The sequence below is a fragment of the Diabrotica virgifera genome, chromosome 8, assembly GCF_917563875.1.
Source record: "Diabrotica virgifera virgifera chromosome 8, PGI_DIABVI_V3a".
Taxonomy (NCBI): Eukaryota; Metazoa; Arthropoda; class Insecta; order Coleoptera; family Chrysomelidae; genus Diabrotica; species Diabrotica virgifera.
In genome coordinates this window covers 81,156,423-81,177,452 of record NC_065450.1, presented here as the reverse complement: position 1 = coordinate 81,177,452, position 21,030 = coordinate 81,156,423, and the positions used below count along the sequence as shown (strand labels likewise).

General features: G+C 34.2%; 1 protein-coding gene across 3 annotated transcripts in view; it reads left to right on the top strand.

Moving 5' to 3' along the window:
• The window catches only part of LOC114337564 (sodium- and chloride-dependent glycine transporter 1), a 175,052-nt gene extending 155,467 nt beyond the window's left edge, over window positions 1-19,585 (top strand). For all 3 annotated transcript variants that reach the window (XM_050659899.1, XM_050659897.1, XM_050659898.1), the window contains 4 exons: window positions 538-738; window positions 1,389-1,559; window positions 19,304-19,400; window positions 19,467-19,585. In XM_050659899.1, coding sequence (XP_050515856.1) covers window positions 538-738; window positions 1,389-1,559; window positions 19,304-19,400; window positions 19,467-19,510 — 513 coding nt within the window. In that variant the 3' untranslated portion in view covers window positions 19,511-19,585. The remainder of the gene's footprint in view (window positions 1-537; window positions 739-1,388; window positions 1,560-19,303; window positions 19,401-19,466) is intronic.
• Window positions 19,586-21,030: the final 1,445 nt, after the last annotated feature.

Sequence of the window (21,030 nt, the reverse complement as noted above, 5' to 3'; positions counted from 1 at the left end):
ATTTTCGGTACAACCCTTTACTTAATAAAATTGTCTTACAATTTCTTATATTTTGCTGGATGTTATATTTTAAATTGTATACAACAATATTATATAGTGATGAGCGCGCTAATAACCGTCAAAACAACGCAAAAGATGGAAAACATATTAAGTTGTGAGATAATAAGAAATGAAACTAGTAATGGTGGTAGATTTAGCGAACTTACATTATATTTGTTGTTTCCTACCTTTAGACATATCAGAGTAGTATGTCAACTAAAGCTGTCACAGTCACAGTGCCAGTTGCCAAACTCGTCCGATACGTCTAACGGTGGGAAACAATAGATATAATGTAAATTTTTAGATTTTTATCGCTAAATTTCGCACCTCTACTAGTTTAATTACTTTTTATCTCACAACTTAATATGTTTTCCATCTTTTCCATTATTTTGCTGCTCATTGCTTATTATTTTAGAAGATTATACCTTTTCCCAATTTTTTTGTAGAAATCAACAAAATTGGTTTTTAGGAATTCATTTAATGAAATCTACATTTCAGGGTGGTATGTACTGGCTTCAACTCTTTGATTGGTACTCAGCTTCTATACCTGTAGTTCTTATATGTTTAGCGGAAGTGTTTATGGTTGGATGGATATATGGGGTCAAAAAATTTAGAAGAGATATTGAGTTTATGCTTAACGATAAACTGCCTTTATTTTGGATCATTTCATGGAAGATGACTACGCCTATATTGTTATTGGTAAGGAAAGAAGTATTTTAATATTAATAAATTAATATGTTTTCATGGAATTTTTATTATACAGTTTTTATTCTTGAAATTTTGTTTATTTTATCAATATTTTGAATTTCGATAAAGATTTCCGAAAAGGAAGTCGAAACGTCAATAAATTTAATTTCCTAATTTCCAAATCAAAATGGTGGCTTAGGTATTTCCCAAGTAAAATATTAAGTTGCATAAGATGCCACAAAGAAATAGCTTCAGAACCATATTGAGACCAAGAGCTCCCCACTCCTTAACCTACTCAGTTAAAAACGTTCAAGTTCAGAAACATAGTGAACTAGATCACTTAAGAAAGGCACTCTGCTGAAACATCTGTAGTGACATTAAGTTATAATACATTTTTGGGAGTATTGAAAACAAAATATTCAATGTTTTATTGTTAGACTGTAGTTTATTTTCGGTATCCAAAAAAAATTGAAACGTAAACAATAAATTAGTAATAGGTAATTGGAATGTTTAAACATAAGCAATACTTTGCAATACCGTATCAAGCATGGAACCATAATTTTCCAAAATTTTAGTATATTGATATTAATATCTCCGAAACAAAAGCACTATATTTGTTGGAATTTTATTTTCTTGAATTGATGATCCGTTTGTTTTTTTAGTTTATATTTATTATGGTGATAGTATTCAATACGAGGATAGTTTACCATAAAAGTACATATCCTGACTGGATGGTAGCAATTGGGTGGTTTTCATCTATAGCTTCAATGATGTGCATACCCCTTTATATGATATACAGGCTCACATATGTTGAAAAAGGAACAATAAAGGAGGTAATAATATTAATTATAAGACTAACAACAAAAAAAATATTTGATAGGTAAATATGTAGTGTTTGTGGCAAATTTTATGCATATGCATTAGTAGGACAGACAGAGTTTATGAAGAGTGTTAAGGTACGTATCCATTAGGTTCATGCTCCGTTCTCCGTATAGCTGCTCAAATGGATACGGCATGCGCATGCGCTCCCCTATATATAAACCGTTATATAAGAGGGTGAGCGCCGAGCAAGAACACCAAAATATCCACTATGTGGGGCTGCTGCATGGAGCGCGGAAAACCAACGTAATGGATACGTACCTTTACAACCCAACCGAACCCTTTCACACTCTTAACCCTTGCAGGACCAACTTTATATTAGAAAGAGCGAGGACCAAGTGGGTCAGTAAATGTCCACACATATATTAATCAAAAACGTCCTTCTTTATTAAAACTAATTGAAAAATAGCACTTTTACAAATAAAAAAGTAGTCCTAGACGTTTATGGAACAGTTACATAGATGAAAATTTATAATTTACCCAGAGTCTTGGTTTCAGTGGAATTGGCATCATCTCAGGATACACAAACATTTGACTTCTTGCTGTGCTTACGACACACCTAAAACTTTAGTCGTTTTTGCCAACTTGCTGCTCTTTTCTCTTTTAGATTTGGCTAATTTGCAACTTGAATGGCATCGTCCCTTTATGCTGTTGAAGAAAAGTTTACATTGCGGTTGCGTTGCATGCGGTACAAAATGTTAAAATCGATTAAAATTTTTAATGAAAGGCAGTGTTAAGCAGTTCTAATTCTTGCAGATACAAACAATGACGATTGCTCTTATTTTCATTCCAATTTAGAAAATAGATAATTAAAAGAGAGTATTCATTGATGGCTGCAATATCCAACAAAGTGAAAAAATCTGAAAGTGGACATCTTCGCGTCGATAGTTTCGACGTATATTTTCTCGAATCTTCGAAATATAATAATTTCGACGTAACTCTTTACTCGTATTACTACCGAACAGTCTATAATAGATAGCTGTCTGTTCCAAAATGGACCAAGGGGGTTACTTACAGTCTACCGTAAAGTTTATATATAATAATATTCTCCCGTTTTATACCGCTCACATGGCTTTGGGAGTATAGCAGGGTAGTCTGCTATATCTAGGGCCTACGGTTTACAAGAAAGGTAACAGGGCCAGTGCTACGCTTCAACCGCCTATTATTACCCCTGGCTTTACCCAAGGTACTCATTTTATTCAGGCTGAGTCGATCTGGGGCCTATAAACATTTTAAAAATGTCTAGTTGTTCTTGCCGGCGGTAGGATTTGAACTCCGGACCACCGGCATGCGAGCCAAGCACACTACCGCTTAGCTACGCCGGCTCCTTACTTTTAAAGTTTTTATAAAAGTAAGAAAATCTGAAATAATTTATACAAATACCGGTTATGGCATCTAATAGAGCAGTAATACGCCGGACAACTAGTAATTATTTGAAATTTTTCTGAACAGAGATATTTGAAGACACAGGTGCATGAAGGGTCTATATGACAAATTTTTCGAAACATGTTTTTTATGTTAAAAGTTCGAACCTATAAATTCTTTCAAACAAGCCAAACACGTTTTAAAATTAATATTTTCTAAACTACTAGAGTGTAAAGGATCTATGTACACAGTACATTTTAAAATATAAGTGCATAAAGGATCTATGTACACTTTTGATATATAAAAAATTATACATATAATAAATATTTTTAAGTTTTTTTTAACCCCCGAGTAGTCGCGCGGTGAGATAGAATCTCAATTTTTATGCTTTTTCGCGATAACTTGATGAAAAATTTTGCAATTTTGAAAAAATTTAGCAAGTGCCTTGAGGAAGGGTGTAGTAATGCGTAGGAATTTTATTTTCTTCTTCTTCTTCTTTTTGTGGAATTTATGGCTTTGGGGAGAGCCAATTAGCTTTAACCCGCGAGTAGTCGCGCCGTTAGATAGAATCTCACATTTCATCCTTTTTCGTAATACAGTAAAACCTGTCAGTAACGGCCACTAAAAATGAAAGAAATATTGGCCGATATATAAAGGTGGCCGCTATAGAAAGGTGGCTGGCTATTGCCAGTATTTGTAGTCTACATATAATTGGTTTGGGAAATTTTTAAACTGGCCGTTAGGACAAGTGGCCGATGTTGACAGGTGGCCGCTAACACAGGTTTTACTGTACAGTAAAATTTGTCAGTAAAGGCCACTAAAAATGAAAGAACTATTGGCCGATATAGAAAGGTGGACGGTATTGCCAGTTTTTGTAGTCTACATATAATTGGTTTGGGAAATTTTTAAACTGGCCGTTAGGACAGGTGACCGATGTTGGCAGGTGGCCGTTAACACAGGTTTTTTTAATAAAATTGTTAGAAATATATATTTTCAATATAAAAAGTAGATAAAAATAGTACAAAATATAAATTTGTTTTAAATTCGTATTTTGAGATAGAATCTCACACGCGACTATCGACGTTACAGAAGTGAGCGCGACTACTCCCGGGTTAATAGTATCCTATGAATTTAGTCTATTTAGATCTTATAGTAAAAAAGTTCTAGTATAAAAATTTAACTTCATTTTTCTAAACAACTTGCAAATCTCCACATATACCCTTCATTGACTTGTTTCTTCATTTAGAAAATCGTATGTAATGCAATGTTGTGGATACTTTTTACCCACCCTTGGTCCTTCCAGGGTTAAAGTATTAACAAAAAAGTCAACGACAATAATTTCTTACTACAAGTAGCATCCATTAGCTATGAAAAATCTTTCGAAAGCGTAAACCTATGATAATTAGAAAGGGATTCGCAAAGTGCCGCATATATCCAAGATGTCTCTCTCTCCCTTATTCTCTTCCGTCCTGACGTCTCGGAGAGAGTGTAGTGGTCATCATGATATCATGTATTGTCGGTCACCAAAAATCTCTATCTCTGGTCATTTCTTTTAACTCATGCATAGGTCTTTTCATTTTGAACAGTTAGTCTCTAATATTAATAAAGCAGCTTGTGAGGCAATGAAATGCTGCACAGCCGCTAGTAAGAAAAACACAAGACCAGTGGGGTGGGATAGAGATTGCGACGAGAAAGTGAGAGATAGAAAAGACGCTTTAAAGAAGTATAATAGAGTATCAAATTTTGAAAATTATATAGATCTACGCAAAATACAAGCACAGTGTAAACTACTATTCAAACAAAAACAAAAAAAATGTTGGGTAGAATTTATCAATCAACTAAATAAAAACACACCAATATCAAAAATTTGGAATTTTATTAAAAAAATATCAAATAAGAATAACACTCACAAAAAACCTCCACTAACGCAATCAATTATTGAGGAATTATTATATACATATGCACCAAGTTATGTACCAAATATATTAAAGACTATTGATAATAATATGCATGTAATAGATTGCAATGAGCTTCAAATTCCGTTTGATCTTGAAGATTTGGAGGTTGCAATGAAAACAGCGAAGAATACTACTCCTGGATATGATTTTATTACCTATGAATTAATTTATAATTTACCCATAATAGCTAAGGAGCAATTAATTAAAGTTTTCAATAGTTGGTGGGTAGGAGAGCAATACATAGATCATTTTAAAAAATATATCATACAACCATTATTAAAAGTTAATAAAGACAAAAATTTATCCAAGTCATATTGACCAATTTCTTTAATGTCATGTATAAGTAAAACCTTTGAAAGATTAATCAAAGCTCGATTAGAATGGTTTTTAGAATCAAATTGTATTTTACCTAGTACACAGTATGGATTTCGCCGAGGTCTTGGATCATTGGATGTAGTAACAAAGCTAGTTACAGATATACAAATTGCGCTGTCTAAAAATGAGTACCTAGTTTGTTTGTTTCTGGATATAAAAGGAGCTTATGATTCAGTAGATCATAACATACTAAAATATAAAATGTGTTCACTTGGTTTCAATAATGAAATCTGTAATAATATATTAAATCTATATACTAATAGAACAGTATGGTTAAAAGATCATAGAAATATACTACACGGACCAAGAGTTGTAAATCAAGGTCTGCCACAGGGTTCAGTATTAAGTCCAACATTATTCAACTTATATTCTGCTAGTATTCATAGTTTGTTTGACGAAAATATTAAATGTTTACAATATGCAGATGATATCTGTATATACTCCACCCAAAAAACCTACGACGACTGTCTACGATCATTGAGGCATATAGTTGAAATTATTATACAATGGACAAATGAAAATAATATGACAATGTCCACAGAAAAATCCAATATTATGTTTTTCACCAGGCATAGGTTGCGCGCACCGGGAAACGTAACCTCGAGTGGGCGTACTATACCAGTGGTGAATCAGTATAAATATCTAGGGATAGTACTAGATAATAAACTTCTGTGGACTAAACATATTCAATACATCAAAGGTAAGTGTGAAAAAAAAATAAATATACTAAGGTGTATTACCAACAGAAAATGGGGTGCAGATCCCAAAACAGCTTTATTGTTCTACAATGCTTGTATTCGGTCAGTCGTGGACTTATGGGTGTTGGATATATGGATCAGCAAGCAATACGAACTTAAAAATTTTAGATCGGATACAATACAGATGCTTGAGAATATGTTTAAGTGCAATGGTATCCACTCCAATAAACGTTATGCTAGCAGAGTGTAATGAAATCCCATTAAATTTACGTAGACAATTTTTAGCTCAAAAATACTGCATAAAGCTAAGAAACACTGAGTCAGACCTTTTAACAAATCTGGCTCTATTAAACATGGAAAACTTAACTAGTAAATATTGGAGGATAAAAAATTCACCACCACTAACAGATGCATTCATTGAAACCAGGAATTATACAGATTTACACAAGAGTAAATTATTACCAATTTATAAATTTCCGTATAAAACTTTGATAAAAAAACCCAGAATCATAATTCCTAAATATACAGAATCAAATCATTTAAATAATATTTTAGTAAAATCTATACTGAGCGACTTTGTGGATTACACAGTAATTTATACGGACGGTTCTAAAAATCAAACAGGAGTAGGATGTGCTATGTATGTGCAAAATACCCATCAACATAATAATTACAAATTATCTAGTATTAGTAGTATTTTTACAGCTGAGATTATAGCCATCGAAAAAGCTCTAGAATGGATCAAAGAGAATAATATTGAAAAAGCTGTGATAATAACAGACTTCAGATCTGCAATATATGCAATTGAAAATACTGATTTTAGTTCATACAAATCAAAAATTTTATGTAATATAAAAAATAATTTGTCTAAAGTGGAAGTAGTATTTATATGGGCAAAAGGGCATGCCGGTATACTGGGTAATGAGAAAGTGTATGAGTTGGCCAAAGATGCAATAAAAAAAGGTGAGATACTAACTCACATCTTATCGACAGATGCAATAAATGACGTCAAAGTTAGAATAAATAAAATATGGAAAAAAGAATGGAAAAATATTACAAGCATGCCAAAAAATTTATATTTTCCTTTACATCAAGAACTTCCTCCGCCACCTGAATACATATTTAAATATAACCTGCCAAAGCAAGATATTTCTACTATCGTCAGATTAAAAACTCGACACGGGAAATATGAGGCACATCTGCACAAATTAGGAATAATAAATTCATCAGTATGTTTTTGTGATCATGTTTCGATTAGAGATTTAAACCATATTTTCTTGGAATGCAAAATTAACGAGAGATATATAAATCAATTATATTACAATTTACGACAAACACAAGTTCATTTTCCAATTAGTATAGAATATCTACTAAGTTGTCATAAAATGGAAATATTTAAATTACTCATAAACTACTTGAAAGAAACAAATATAATCATTTAAGTGAAATACGTACAAATATAACAAAACTAATAAATTGAGGTAAAAATAAAATAAAAATCTGTGGCTAACGGACTCGCATCCAAGCCATTTTTTCACACACACACACACACACACACACACACACACACACACACACACACACACACACACACACACACACACACACACACACACACACACACACACACACACACACACACACACACACACACACACACACACACACACACACACACACACACACACACACACACACACACACACACACACACACACACACACACACACACACACACACACACACACACACACACACACACACACACACACACACACACACACACACACACACACACACACACACACACACACACACACACACACACACACACACACACACACGGCGCCGCATTTGTTGTGGCATCTGTGCTTCAGACTGCAAAGTGGCATCATCAAGTCTACATACGTTAGGTTGATTCTAATTAGGTGTGGATCAGTAATATATTTCTAATTTTGTTATACCCTCCTTCTAAACAAAACTACAGGGAAAACTATGATATCATTACTTGTGGCATCAGATGCCACATGTACCTTGAGATGTCATAAATACCACACTTGACACACCATGACTTAATACTTGAATTATGCCCGACATTTTTGGGATAATAAAAAACTAATAAATTACAGAACAAATTCTTGTTTTTTTAACTTTGTCAGTTATTTGCAAACAATTTGCATAAAATCTATGTTATTAATTTATTGTCATTATTATTTATTAGTCGCTTATTGCGGCTCTAATAGTTTTTCAAATTAAACTTTATATCCGTAAATTTTCTCATTTCAAATACTGGGTATTTTGATTTGCACTATTCACATTTTTGTTTTCCTGGTACTACTTCCTTCTTCAAATCAAATTTAAAGAAAGCCATTACGGATTTTATTTGTTCGGGCATCCATGGGGTTTTTGAGGTGTTTTAAGAGTTTTTACTGACTGCGTTTCTTTTTTTTTTTAACTTGTGTTTCTTTTTTTGCAGATATTTATCTCTACAATTTTGTTTAATCTATTATTATTTTTTTTAATTCATATCACTCACACCTCTTCTATTGCCGATGATTTTCTGTTTTCTTGATTCTTGGACACCTGCTCTTTAATGTTTAACAATTGAACTAAAAGGTGATGCGAAAAAACTTACTTCTTTACTTAGTTAATCAGTAGATTCATTGATACCTTTCGGTGTTGGGCCATTCATTCAATCTTAATCAGTGTCTTAATCTTCTGAGGTGTCGGGAGTTTCGTCTAACTCTCAATGAACTTCCTCCATTCTTTCCTATTGGTGGCAATTTGTGTTGCTTCTTGCCAAGTTTTTCTCTTACTTTCTAGTATCTGCGAGATGTGACTATTCCATTCTTTAATGCTTCGTCGTCTTCTGTTCTTCGCTATTGGTTTTGCTTGCCACACTCTTGATGCCACACTCAAAGAGTACCCATGAACGATCACATCAATCACTTTCCTTGTATTTGCTGTCCTTGTCTATAACAAACGTTTGTTATTTATAGGAAAAGACAGCAAATACAAAATAAGTGCTTGATGTGATCGTTCATGGGTATTCTTTCATTTTTCCGACTATGTATTATACATAAGAAACACATGTTCGGATTATCCGTGCTTCTCAATTATCCGTGCTTTTCAATTATCCGTGCCACCTCCGGTCCCAAGGAGCACGGATAATCGGGATTCTACTGTAATTACTGCATTTGTCCATTGTCTGGGTATTACTTTTATTTTCCATATTAGGTTCTATATGCATAGTAATTTTTTTATGAAAACAAATTAAACAAATTATAAAAATTAATTTTTTTTTACTTCTATATATTTCATCATTTCTGGTGCTACTTCATCGCTTCCTGGTACTTCTCTAATCTTTATCTTTCTTATTGCTTCTTCCAGTTCTTCTTTTTATAAAGTTTCTTGATTTTCCGTGTTTCTCTGGACCCTCTATTGATCTGGCTTTCTTTTTCCATTGTATTCCCTTGTTTTCCATTCAGTATCAGCTCGAAGTGTTCCCTCCATCTTTCCATTATTTTCTTATCGTTTATTATTGTTCCTTCCTTGTTCATTATTTGTTTCACCTTTGTTTCTTTGTTGCTTTTTAGGTTCTTCAGTGTTCTATAAAATAACTTTACAGTTTCTGTGCTGTTTTCTTCCATTTTTTTTCCGAATTTTTCCTAACTTTTCTTTTCCTCTTCCTTCACTATCTCTTTCATTTTTGTTCTTTGTCTCTTATAATTTTCATATTTTTTTGTGTTTTGTCTTTTACGTATTGTTTTTATAATTTCTTCTTTTCTTTTATTTATCTTTTCACTTCATCATTCCACCAAGATGTTCGTTTCTCTCTGTTATTGTTTCTTGTAGTCCCACAAATGCATTAGCTGATTTTATCATCGCATTTTTAAATCTTTCCCATTCTTCTTCTATTATTTCTGTTGTTTCGTGTTCATTTTCCATCTCTTTCTCTAGCTCCTCTGTGTATATTATTTTCGTTGATTCGTTGATTCTTCCCTTAGTTTATAATTTTTTTATTATTTATTTGTGTTTTCTGTTTATGCTCTCATTCCTTTTTATTTCTTTTCTTTTGCTTTTGAATGTGGTTTCCAGTATATAGTGTTCACTGCCAATTTCATAACACCTTTTCACCCTTACGTCTCTTATCCAGTTCTTCTGCTTTTTGCACTATAGTATAGTCCATAATTGATTGTTCTTCTCTTGATTTGACTTCTCTTGTGATCTTGTGTATACTTTTATGCCGGGAGTGTGTGTTCATAATCACCAGGTTATTGTCTAGACCTAGACAGAATTTGAGTGGTAATTTCCAGTTTTGTTTATTTTTTCCTCCCCATAAGGTCCAATGACATTGTTCCCTTTTTCTGCTTCTTTTCCCACTCTACTGTTCATGTCTCCTGTGATCATAATTTTCTCTGTAGGTACAAATATTTATCACTTCTGGGAACTTATCCCAGAACTCATTATTTTCGTTTTTTTTGCGTCTTCATCTGGTCCATAGCATATGATTAGTTTTGTATTGGTTTCCTCTGTATCCATATCTACGTCTACTCTTAGTATATGTTCGTTGTATTATATCCAATTTTTTACTTTGTTGATAATATTCATCTTTATTATGCACGCTACTCTTGCCTGAGCTCTCTTCGTTTCTACCACTTTACTGTATATTAGTAACATTCCTTTTTCTAATATTATTGATCCTCTTCCTTCCTTCTTTGTCTCTGTTAAAGCTACTGTTTCAATGTTCTTATTTCTAGTTTCTTCCCGCAGTTCTATTGCCTTTCCATTTATACCTCTTACTTTCCATGATGCCATTTTCAGAATTGTTTTGTTTTTTTCTGTGCTTAACTTGTTGTACTTTGTTTTTCCTTCCGTTTGTGTTATTACCTTTAGATCTGTTCATGTCCCTGTATTGTGCCTGTTTTGTTTTTCTCGTTCCGTCTTTGTGTTTTCTTCGGTTCCATGACATCTCGTAACGCGACAGTTCGTAACCGGACAAATGGTAACGGACAATTCGTAATAGCGACAGTTCGTATCGGCGACACTTCATAACGGCGACAGTTCGTAACTATACAAATTTGTAACGTCCAAATTGAATTATTCTGCTTATTTTTGTTAACGTTGAAACTAACTGTTAAACAGTTATAAATGAAATTATGTTTATCAAAGGTAATACCACGAGTACTCTAAATTTTATCGATAAATTTTTTTGTTTTCACGAAAACTTCTTTATTTGGTAAAATTACGAAAACAAACCGAATGATAAAATCACGAGTCCGAAGGACGAATGATTTTATCCATTTCGGTTTGTTTGAGTGATTTTACCCTAAATAAAGAAGTTTAAGTATGAAAACGAAAAAATTTATCAAGCAAAATTTAGAGGACGAGTGGTATTTGAAAAGATTATTTTGTGAACCAATATGTATTATTAGTAAATACGGGCATCTGTGAAATATTTTTAAGACAACTAGGATCAATGTCTTAAGTAGGTTATAGATAAATTATTTTATGATTTAAAAATGAGCCAATTTATTTATTATATTGTTAATACATAAAAAACTGTTTAAATCAAAAATAAACAATTATTAAAAACACAATTTTTATAACTAATATGAGATTTTCCAATGTCGTTCATAATTAAGGTATGTACGTATTATGTGAAATTTAGGGTACCTTAAGTTTTATCAGGGAAGAGACTGTTTTATCAAGGAAGAGGCTGTTTTATCAGTATTACACTAAATGATTGGCTAGAAAGACGCGTGGTGATTGGCTGAAAAAGCAAAAACGTCAGAATTTGACAGGTGAAAAAAATAATCAATTTAATAAATCAGTATCAGAATAAACATTTTTAAAATTGAAGCGTTTATTTGAAAAACAATACATGTCCATTTTAAGAAAATTCGATTTTATGTATTCTTCTCATAGAATAGTAGTTTCTTTATCCATCCGACACATTTAGTTTTGTAAAAATCTATTATGTCCGGAGTAAACTACATAGAACATTTGGATGTTTCTATAGAAAACAACAGATGTCTGGTAAGTTTTTCTTGATTTGCCAAAATTTTAATTTTTGGACAAGTGTTGTTTTTTACAGTATCTTAATGGACATGGTACAAAGAACGAGTAAAGAAAGAGGACTTAACCTCAACATAAATAAAACAAAATGGATGCTGGTCAGCCAAATTCAAAAACCTGCCAGACAATTAAAAAAAAAACAACTAATTAAACACGTTGACTCGTATATATACCTTGGAACAGTCGTCAACTCCAAATGGGATCAAACAACTGAAACACGATCTAGAATTGAAATGCCAGAGCAACATTTAACAACATTAATAATATATTCACCCGATCCGACATATCTCTCCTACTAAAAATATGGCTGCAAAAGTGCTATTTATTTCCAGTCTTGCTGTATGGCGCAGAGGCATGGACACTGACGGAAACATTAATGAGAAAGCTGGAGGCATTCGAAATGTGGGTGTATCGACGTATCCTCAAAATATCCTGGACGACTCATACCACAAACGTAGAGGTACTGCACCGAATGGGAAAACAAAAAGAAATCTCTTTCACAATTAAGAAACAGAAACTTGAATACCTCGGTCATATTGTGAGACACGATAAATATTATATACTCCAACTAAGAATACAGGGTAAAATAGAAAGCAAACGCGGACCCGGAAGAAGAAGACACTCATGACTTCAAAACTTACACCAATGGTTTGGACTAACATCGATCGAGTTATTCAGAAACGCCGCAAACAAAATTAAAATTGCTATGATGATAGCCAACGTCCGCAACGGACAAGGCAAGTGAAGAAGAAGAAAAGTTGTTTTCCTTTACAAAATGTTTACTTAAAAAGTTGGGAATGTCTAAAGACGGTTGCCGGCTTAAAGATTTCATTAATTACTTCATTAGTCCTTTGTCTAGGTATATGTAAATTTAAGGAACAATGAGAGGGATAAACTTTTAAAAATATTGTTAAAAGTTTGTATGTATTTAAATATTTGTTTGTTATTAAGGACTTTTAATATATTATTCTGAAACACGAAATATAAAATGTATTAAACATGTTCATCCCGGTACTGATTCGTTAAATTGATAAACATTCAATTATAACTGTAAGAACAGTTAGTTTTCACGTTAACAAACATAAACAGAATAATTCAATTTGGACGTTTACGAATTGTCCGTTACGAACTTGTATAGTTACGAACTGTCGCCGTTATGAAGTGTCGCTGTTACGAACTGTCGCCGTTACGAGTTGTCCGTTACCACTTGTCCGGTTACGAATTGTCGCGTTACGAGATGTCTGGTCACGGTTTTCTTGAGCTAGTTTTATGAACTAGCTGGTTCTGCATTGTTTGTTACTTTTTCTATTCTGCTTGTTTTTTGGTTCCATTTCCATCTAATGCTTTCAATAACTATGAAACCATAGCCAATTTTTGTCCTTTTTCCATTAGTCTTTCATTTGTTGCTATCTTCCTAAGGTTTCTTTGTACTTAGGTATTTCTATATTTTTTACTGTTAGGTCACATTCTAAAATTAAATACTCTATGTTGCGTGTAGTGCATTAGTTTACCCTTGGCTTTCAGTATTTTCATTTTATATTTCATTTATTTCAAAGTTATCAAAAATGAGATATTAAAAATAATACAATAAAGGTTAGGATATCTCGAAAACTTGACGTGACACAACAATTTTGACCCCAGATTCACATTCAGTGCACCAACCACCAAAAACCTTCGAGAAAATAATATATTAGAGCTTCAGTTGCCCCTGGTTGACCTGTGATATTTTTGAATTTTTGAAGTTTACGTACATTGTCATGATAACATCACACACACTACATTATCTTTATAACGGCCACAACAACAACAACAAAAAACTAACAAAGTATAAATCGATATAATTCCGCAAATTAGGTACACACCACTCGCTTCTGATAGCTCGTACCTAATGGCATCATGTTCCAAAGGAGTGTAAATTATTTCATGCACATATTATTTTAATCGTAGGGGGCAGCACTATATACGCAGCGAGAATGATGCCATAACAAATAGATGTGTGTGAATGTACAACGATATCATCTTATGGCATCATACACACCAAAATATTACAAAATATTAAAATGACGCCATCTGTGACAATATAATGCCGTAGATGCTAAAAATCGACTTAAAATTTTATGGCATCGCGTGTATGATGCCACAACGCTCGCAGATGCCATAACGTAGCAAAATGCACACACATGATGCCATAATAAATGTAATACAAACACACACACACACACACACACACACACACACACACACACACACACACACACACACACACACACACACACACACACACACACACACACACACACACACACACACACACACACACACACACACACACACACACACACACACACACACACACACACACACACACACACACACACACACACACACACACACACACACACACACACACACACACACACACACACACACACACACACACACACACACACACACACACACACACACACACACACACACACACACACACACACACACACACACACACACACACACACACACACACACACACACACACACACACACACACACACACACACACACACACACACACACACACACACACACACACACACACACACACACACACACACACACACACACACACACACACACACACACACACACACACACACACACACACACACACACACACACACACACACACACACACACACACACACACACACACACACACACACACACACACACACACACACACACACATAGGTCTTTTCCATATTTCTGTAATTTGGTCGTACCATCTTGTTAGGATGGACTAGAGATTTAAAAACCATGCAGAATATAATGTTAATCCTAGATAAAGAAGCAAAGAAGAGGGAGCTAGTAATAAACCAAAGGAAAACGAAATACTCAAGTGCTTAAGAGAGAATGCGAACATCGAGAAAGAAATTAAGCTTGGTGCATATACATTTGAAAGAGTACACTGTTTTAAATACTTTGGAGTGATGGTGAATAGCAGAAACGATAGAACGGATGAAATAAATGAACGAATCCTACTGGGTAATAAAGCCTATTGGAACTACCAAAAATTCTTAAAAGAAAAACACATTAGTAAGACAACCAAATTAAAAATTTACAAGACTGCAATCAGGCCAGTAATCACCTATGGTGCAGAGACGATTATGTGACCAACACAAAAAGATGAAATGAGGTTAGAAATCTTAGAGAGAAAGATAATTCGACGAAGAATGAGACCGGTGAGGATAAGTGTAGGCGAATTTATAAGGTTAACCAATGAAGAAATTAAAGAAGTCATCCAGGGTGAAGACATAATCAAGTTCGTGAAGGTGCAAAGGCTCAGGTGGCTGGGACACACGGGACACACAGAAAGAGCTTACCCAGACCCTACGCTAAAGCGAATAACTGGAGACCAACAACCAAGAGACCAAAGTAAAGACCCAAAAACAAGATAGAAAGATCAAGTCTTAGGAGTTATAAAGAAGCTGAGAATCTACAATGGGAAGGATCCTTGTAAAGACCGGAAAGAATGGAGGAAAATTGTCTACAAGGCCAACTCACACACGCTGCTATATTAATAATAGACAACAGCGGACTGATTCTCCGCAACAAATGAATCAGACAGCCCAAAAAGGCGGCAAACACTCCGCCAGGAGTGAATAAGCCATGATGATGATGATCTTGTTAGGAACTTCATCGAGATCTTCCGCCTTCTACCTTTCCTTAGATAATAATTTTTTCCATGTTTTCTGTGTTTGACCTCATAACATGTTCAAAGTGTTTTAATTTATAAAGGTGGCCTTGGCTTGAGAGCCGTTTGCTGACATTTAGCTAATTTAAAATTAAGTTATTTGTCCTCTGGTTGGTCCATGGAATACATAACATTCTTCTTTAACAGTGGCATCTATCTTTCTTCTTTCTGCTTGTCGCTCATCACTAACATTCGCGTAGCCGGTTGCCAATTTCGCACTCTTTGACCCTGACTAAAGTTAGCGGCGGTCGCCATCCAGACTGCTTGACAACATCCAAAGTATTCTCTTCGACATCACGCATAACTTTCTTGTGAATGATAATGAAATGAATGATAACAACAATTCTGCTGATACAGCTCCGCTTGTGAAAATCCAATGAAAATCCGTTTCTATGCGTCTTAGAATCTGCCGGTCGCTGTTGCTCTCCGTCGGGAATATTTAACGCCCTTACGGTCGAGGTATGGGACGAGAAGGATATGTGCGTATCAGGTGGACTACAGAATTGGGACCTATTTTCTCTTACGAAGAGAGCTTAGGAGATAAACAATAGCTGGCGTAGGGATAGGGATGCCAAGCTCTAAAGTTGTCTGTCCATTATGCACTGAGAACTGTAAAATAGTTCTAGCCGCCACCCAATCGAACCCCATTCAATATATAGAATGTTAACCCGCCAAATGATACCCTCAGAATAAAACCCAATCAGGCAGAATAATTAGGCAATCAGATTTAATCTCTCCATCGGACAGTTACAATAAAGATATTTTTGTTACTGTACATTATTGGACCTTATGGCAGGGGAGCCCAAGCGGTGATTTTTGCAGTTACTCGAGCGCGTCAGATTACCATATGGGGAGAAAACTGGTACCCTAACATGTACTTCTACCATATATTGGCTCTTAACACAGGGGAGTTCGTTAAGGGGGGCCCGAAAAAAAATATATCCTTAAAAAAACTCGAAATTGTCAGATTAAGAAAAGGTAAGTTAAGTACATGCAGAAGAGAGTATATTTCAAGAATCTGACGATTTGAGCCGGGCGTAAGAAAATGGGGGAGTCCCAACGTTTCACAAGGAAAAAGCGAATATTTCGCGAAATGAATGACAGATCGAAAAACTAAATAATATGTGCTCAATATTTTTTAAAAATCTATCGAATGATATCAAACACGACTTTCCACGGAGAGGTGTGGGGGGTAAATTTAATATTTTAAATACGAATCCCGCGATATTTCGCGAAATGAACATCAGATCGAAAAACTTTTAAATGCATTTATTCAATATTTATGAAAAATCTATCGAGTGGCACCAAACACAACCCCCCACAGAGGTGAGGTGGGGGGTTACTTTTAAATCTTAAAGAGGAGTCCCCATTTTTATTGCCGATTTGGATTCCTTACGTAAAAATAATTAACTTTTATTCGAAACATTTTTCGAATTATGAATAGATGGCGCTATAGTCTGAAAAAAATCTTGTTGAAAATGGCAAATTAAATTAAAAAATGGCGAGCGCCCACTAAAATGGAAAAATTTACTTTACTTTTTTTGGTTTTAGGACCTACTCTTCACAACCCAATAGGTCCCTATAACGCTCGAGTGACTGCACATTTAGCATATTTTGCTCCCCTACTATTAGATTTTCTGATGATCCACTGGTGACAGTACTAGGATCAAAAGAAGTGAAACGACACTAACGTAAGCGATAAAAAAACATATAACATGCCCATAAAAACATAATTACTTAGAATAAGCAGTAAGAGCAGCCGAAATTGCGCAAATAAAAAAATATAAACAGACGATTGGGAATAAGAGAGGCGGCTATTAATAATACGACATAGGCTCACCATTAAACCCAAAATAAACAGTTATTCAATGCATGTGTTTTATCTGCTGTGTTATACGGAGGTACAGAGATGTAACCATGTATTTACCAGAATCGATTTGCATAAAAATAGATAATTTAAATAGCCATGGAAATAAAACGCTGAAAACTGCATGGCTAAATAGGAAGAATAAATGGACAAGCAATAAAACCAAAGCAACACCGAGAAGATAAAACAGAGAACTAAGAGATTGGATGCTGGAGACCATATAAAGCAAAAATATTAGGAGATAGCAAATATGAGCGATAATATTTTGAAACTGTAGGTTCAGTGTAAAAGAGGTAAGTATAACATTGGAATAATAAATAGCCAAAAGAGATAACAGAATTATTAGATGCCTGAAGATTAACACAAATAACCGAGACTGCTAATGAAGAAATTAAGAGTCAGAACATAAATTGAAATAATGTATAAGACAAAAAAGACATCCTGGAAAAGCCAAAAGCTAAAACCTCAGCTAACAGACCAGATGCAGTGCTGGTATGAATTCTAAAGGAAGGTGGATATGCAGATTGTATTAGATATGAAGTCTTCTAAATTTATATTTTGTAATAAACACTTTTTAAAAAATATTGCGAATGACCAAAATTTACGAATAGCAGTTATTAGGCATCCTTTAGAATAAAAATGTCAATAATGCATTAGTTTTCAACTAGTATTTTAAATATATGTATATCAATAAACAACTCAAAAATAATTGGAATGCGGGGTCTAGGAAGAAGAACATCCTGGTTGAATAATCTAAGAATCTGGTTCAACACATCTGTGCAGCTTTTCCACGCTGCTACAGAATAGATTAAGATTGCCGTAATTATCGCCAACATTCGTCACGGATAGGTACATAAAGAGGAAGAAGACAATAACTCAGCAGTAGCAGCAGCAATATTCCTTACAAATTTTAATTAATCCAATATCTAAATTAAGATACGAAGACATAAATGAGTGAGAATATGCAGGCATACGTCAAAATGGTTTAGAGAACATTATAAAAAATAAGCTGAAAAGACCTATTCTACATAATAATTATAACACGTAGCTCTAATCAAGAAAATATAAAAACGTCAACAAGAGCCAGCTGGAGTATTTCGGACATGTAATGAGAGGTATCAGAAATATAGGTTGCTACAAAATATTATGCAAGGTTTACATGGATATAATGCATCGTTGAAGAACTTGCGAGATTGGTATGGTATTGATACATGCATGTTATTTAAGCTGGCAGTGAATAAAAATAAGATAGCTATGATGGTAACCAACCACGAACTTTCTGAAAGTACATGGAACATGACGATGATGTACTTAGTTTTAATTTAAGATAACTTACGTATAAATCACACTAAAGTCTAGAGTCTAGAATATATGGTTGGTTGAGTTCTTGTGGCGAGCAAATACAACAAACTATAGTAGCAGCACGACTAAAAAGACAGTAAAAAAAACAGGAAAAAGTATGGAATACTGTTTGGGTTTGCAAGATATATAAATTTGTTTGTAAATAAAAAAAATTGTGGGAACTAAAATCAATTTTATTGAACTTAATGAAACTTTAATATTCTTATTCATGATTTATTTTATTTGAATATCTATTTTTATTTAGAGACTTACTTCATCATTAAAAGACACCAACTGGGGGCCAGCTGATCCTGGTCATAGAGAACTGTGGGAAAAACATATCGGCATAACGAGTGATATAGGTAAGTTGTAATTATTATTGTACAATAAATAGTCGTTCAAACTAAAATATATATTATTATTTTTAGCACATCAAAATCGTAGCCAAGGACATGAGTTAAAACCAGTATAAATATATTTTAAGGCATTTCTGTTGTATATAAAAATAAAATTTACAAAATTTAATAAAAATAATAATTTACCTCTTCACACTTGTATGAGAATATAAAAAGGACCAACATTTGGCTTCATAAGTCCTAGGTTTTCACCCAACGTAGTGACCGAAAGTAGAACTTGAAGTCGATATTTGAACCGGAAGTAATATCTTCTTCACGTGAGATATCGTAATTATCCGATTCAGCGATCACCTTTTGCGAAGGCTTCTTGATCTTCTGCAATATGAAATAATTTTCCTGCATTTGATATCTTGATATCTTGATTGAGTCGAGTCCATCCACGAATGTTTGTTAACCAAGAAACTTGTTTTCTTCCTACACCTCTACAGCTTTCTATTTTGCCTTTAAGGATCAGTTGTAATGTTTTATATCGATTTTCCCTCACTATTTGTCCCCGATAAGATATTATTTTCCTGTGTTTAAGAGTCTTTAGTAATTTTCTACCTTTGTTGACCCTTCTTATTAGTTCTTTATTAGTTTTTCTTGCTGTCCAAGGTATCTTCGGCATCCGTCTAATAATCCACATTTTCAATGCTTCATTTCTGTTCATGATCGATACTTTTAGCGTCTACACTTCGGCACCATACAGAAGTGCAGATCAAACATAACACTTAAGCAATGTTTGTCTTGGTTCTAAACTGAGTTCCACTCCATTCCTTACAATATGGTAGATCTAAAGACCAGCATAAATAAAAATGTATCACCTTTCAATACAAATGTAAACCAGGGTCGGAGGGGAATAGAGGATCTCGAGGCTGAGGATTCGAGATCTTCTGACTCCTTGGTTTAGCAAATATACTCTATATAATGAATCCTAACACTCCGATTACTATTATTCAGTGGAATATACGTTCATATAACACTAATTCTGACAATCTAAAAATCCTTATAGAAAACCTTAACCCAGATATAATCCTTTTAGCGAATCTTGGCTCGCAAACCAACATGTTATAAGATGTAGAGGGTATCAAATAATCAGAAAAGATCGAGAGGATGGTTATGGCGGATTAATTATAGGGAATTGATTATAGGGAAATTCAAATTGCCAATCCAGGCTTCAATCATGATGACCAATTCCAACTCAGACTTCTCCCTAACTTTAATCTGAATATTCTTAATACATACTGTCCACAAGACAACTCTATCCCCAAATCCAACTGGTCTTCCCTTGTGAAATCACTTAATAAATTATTTTTAATCATGGGTGATCTAAATTGTAATTATAAGGCATGGGGTAGTTCTAGAGACAGTCACAATGGTAGGATTATTTTTGACTCTTTCGAGGAACTTGAGCTAGTATTTCTCAATGATGGGTCCCCAACTAAATTGGTGGCCCCAGGGGCAGTAAGCCGGTAGTAGATCTAACAATGGCATCAGTCGATGCGGCAGCCAGGGTGGGCAAGTAGTCCACTATTTCAGATACTGGAACTAGTGACCACTTCCCCATAATATGTCAGATAGGTGTATGTCCTCAACC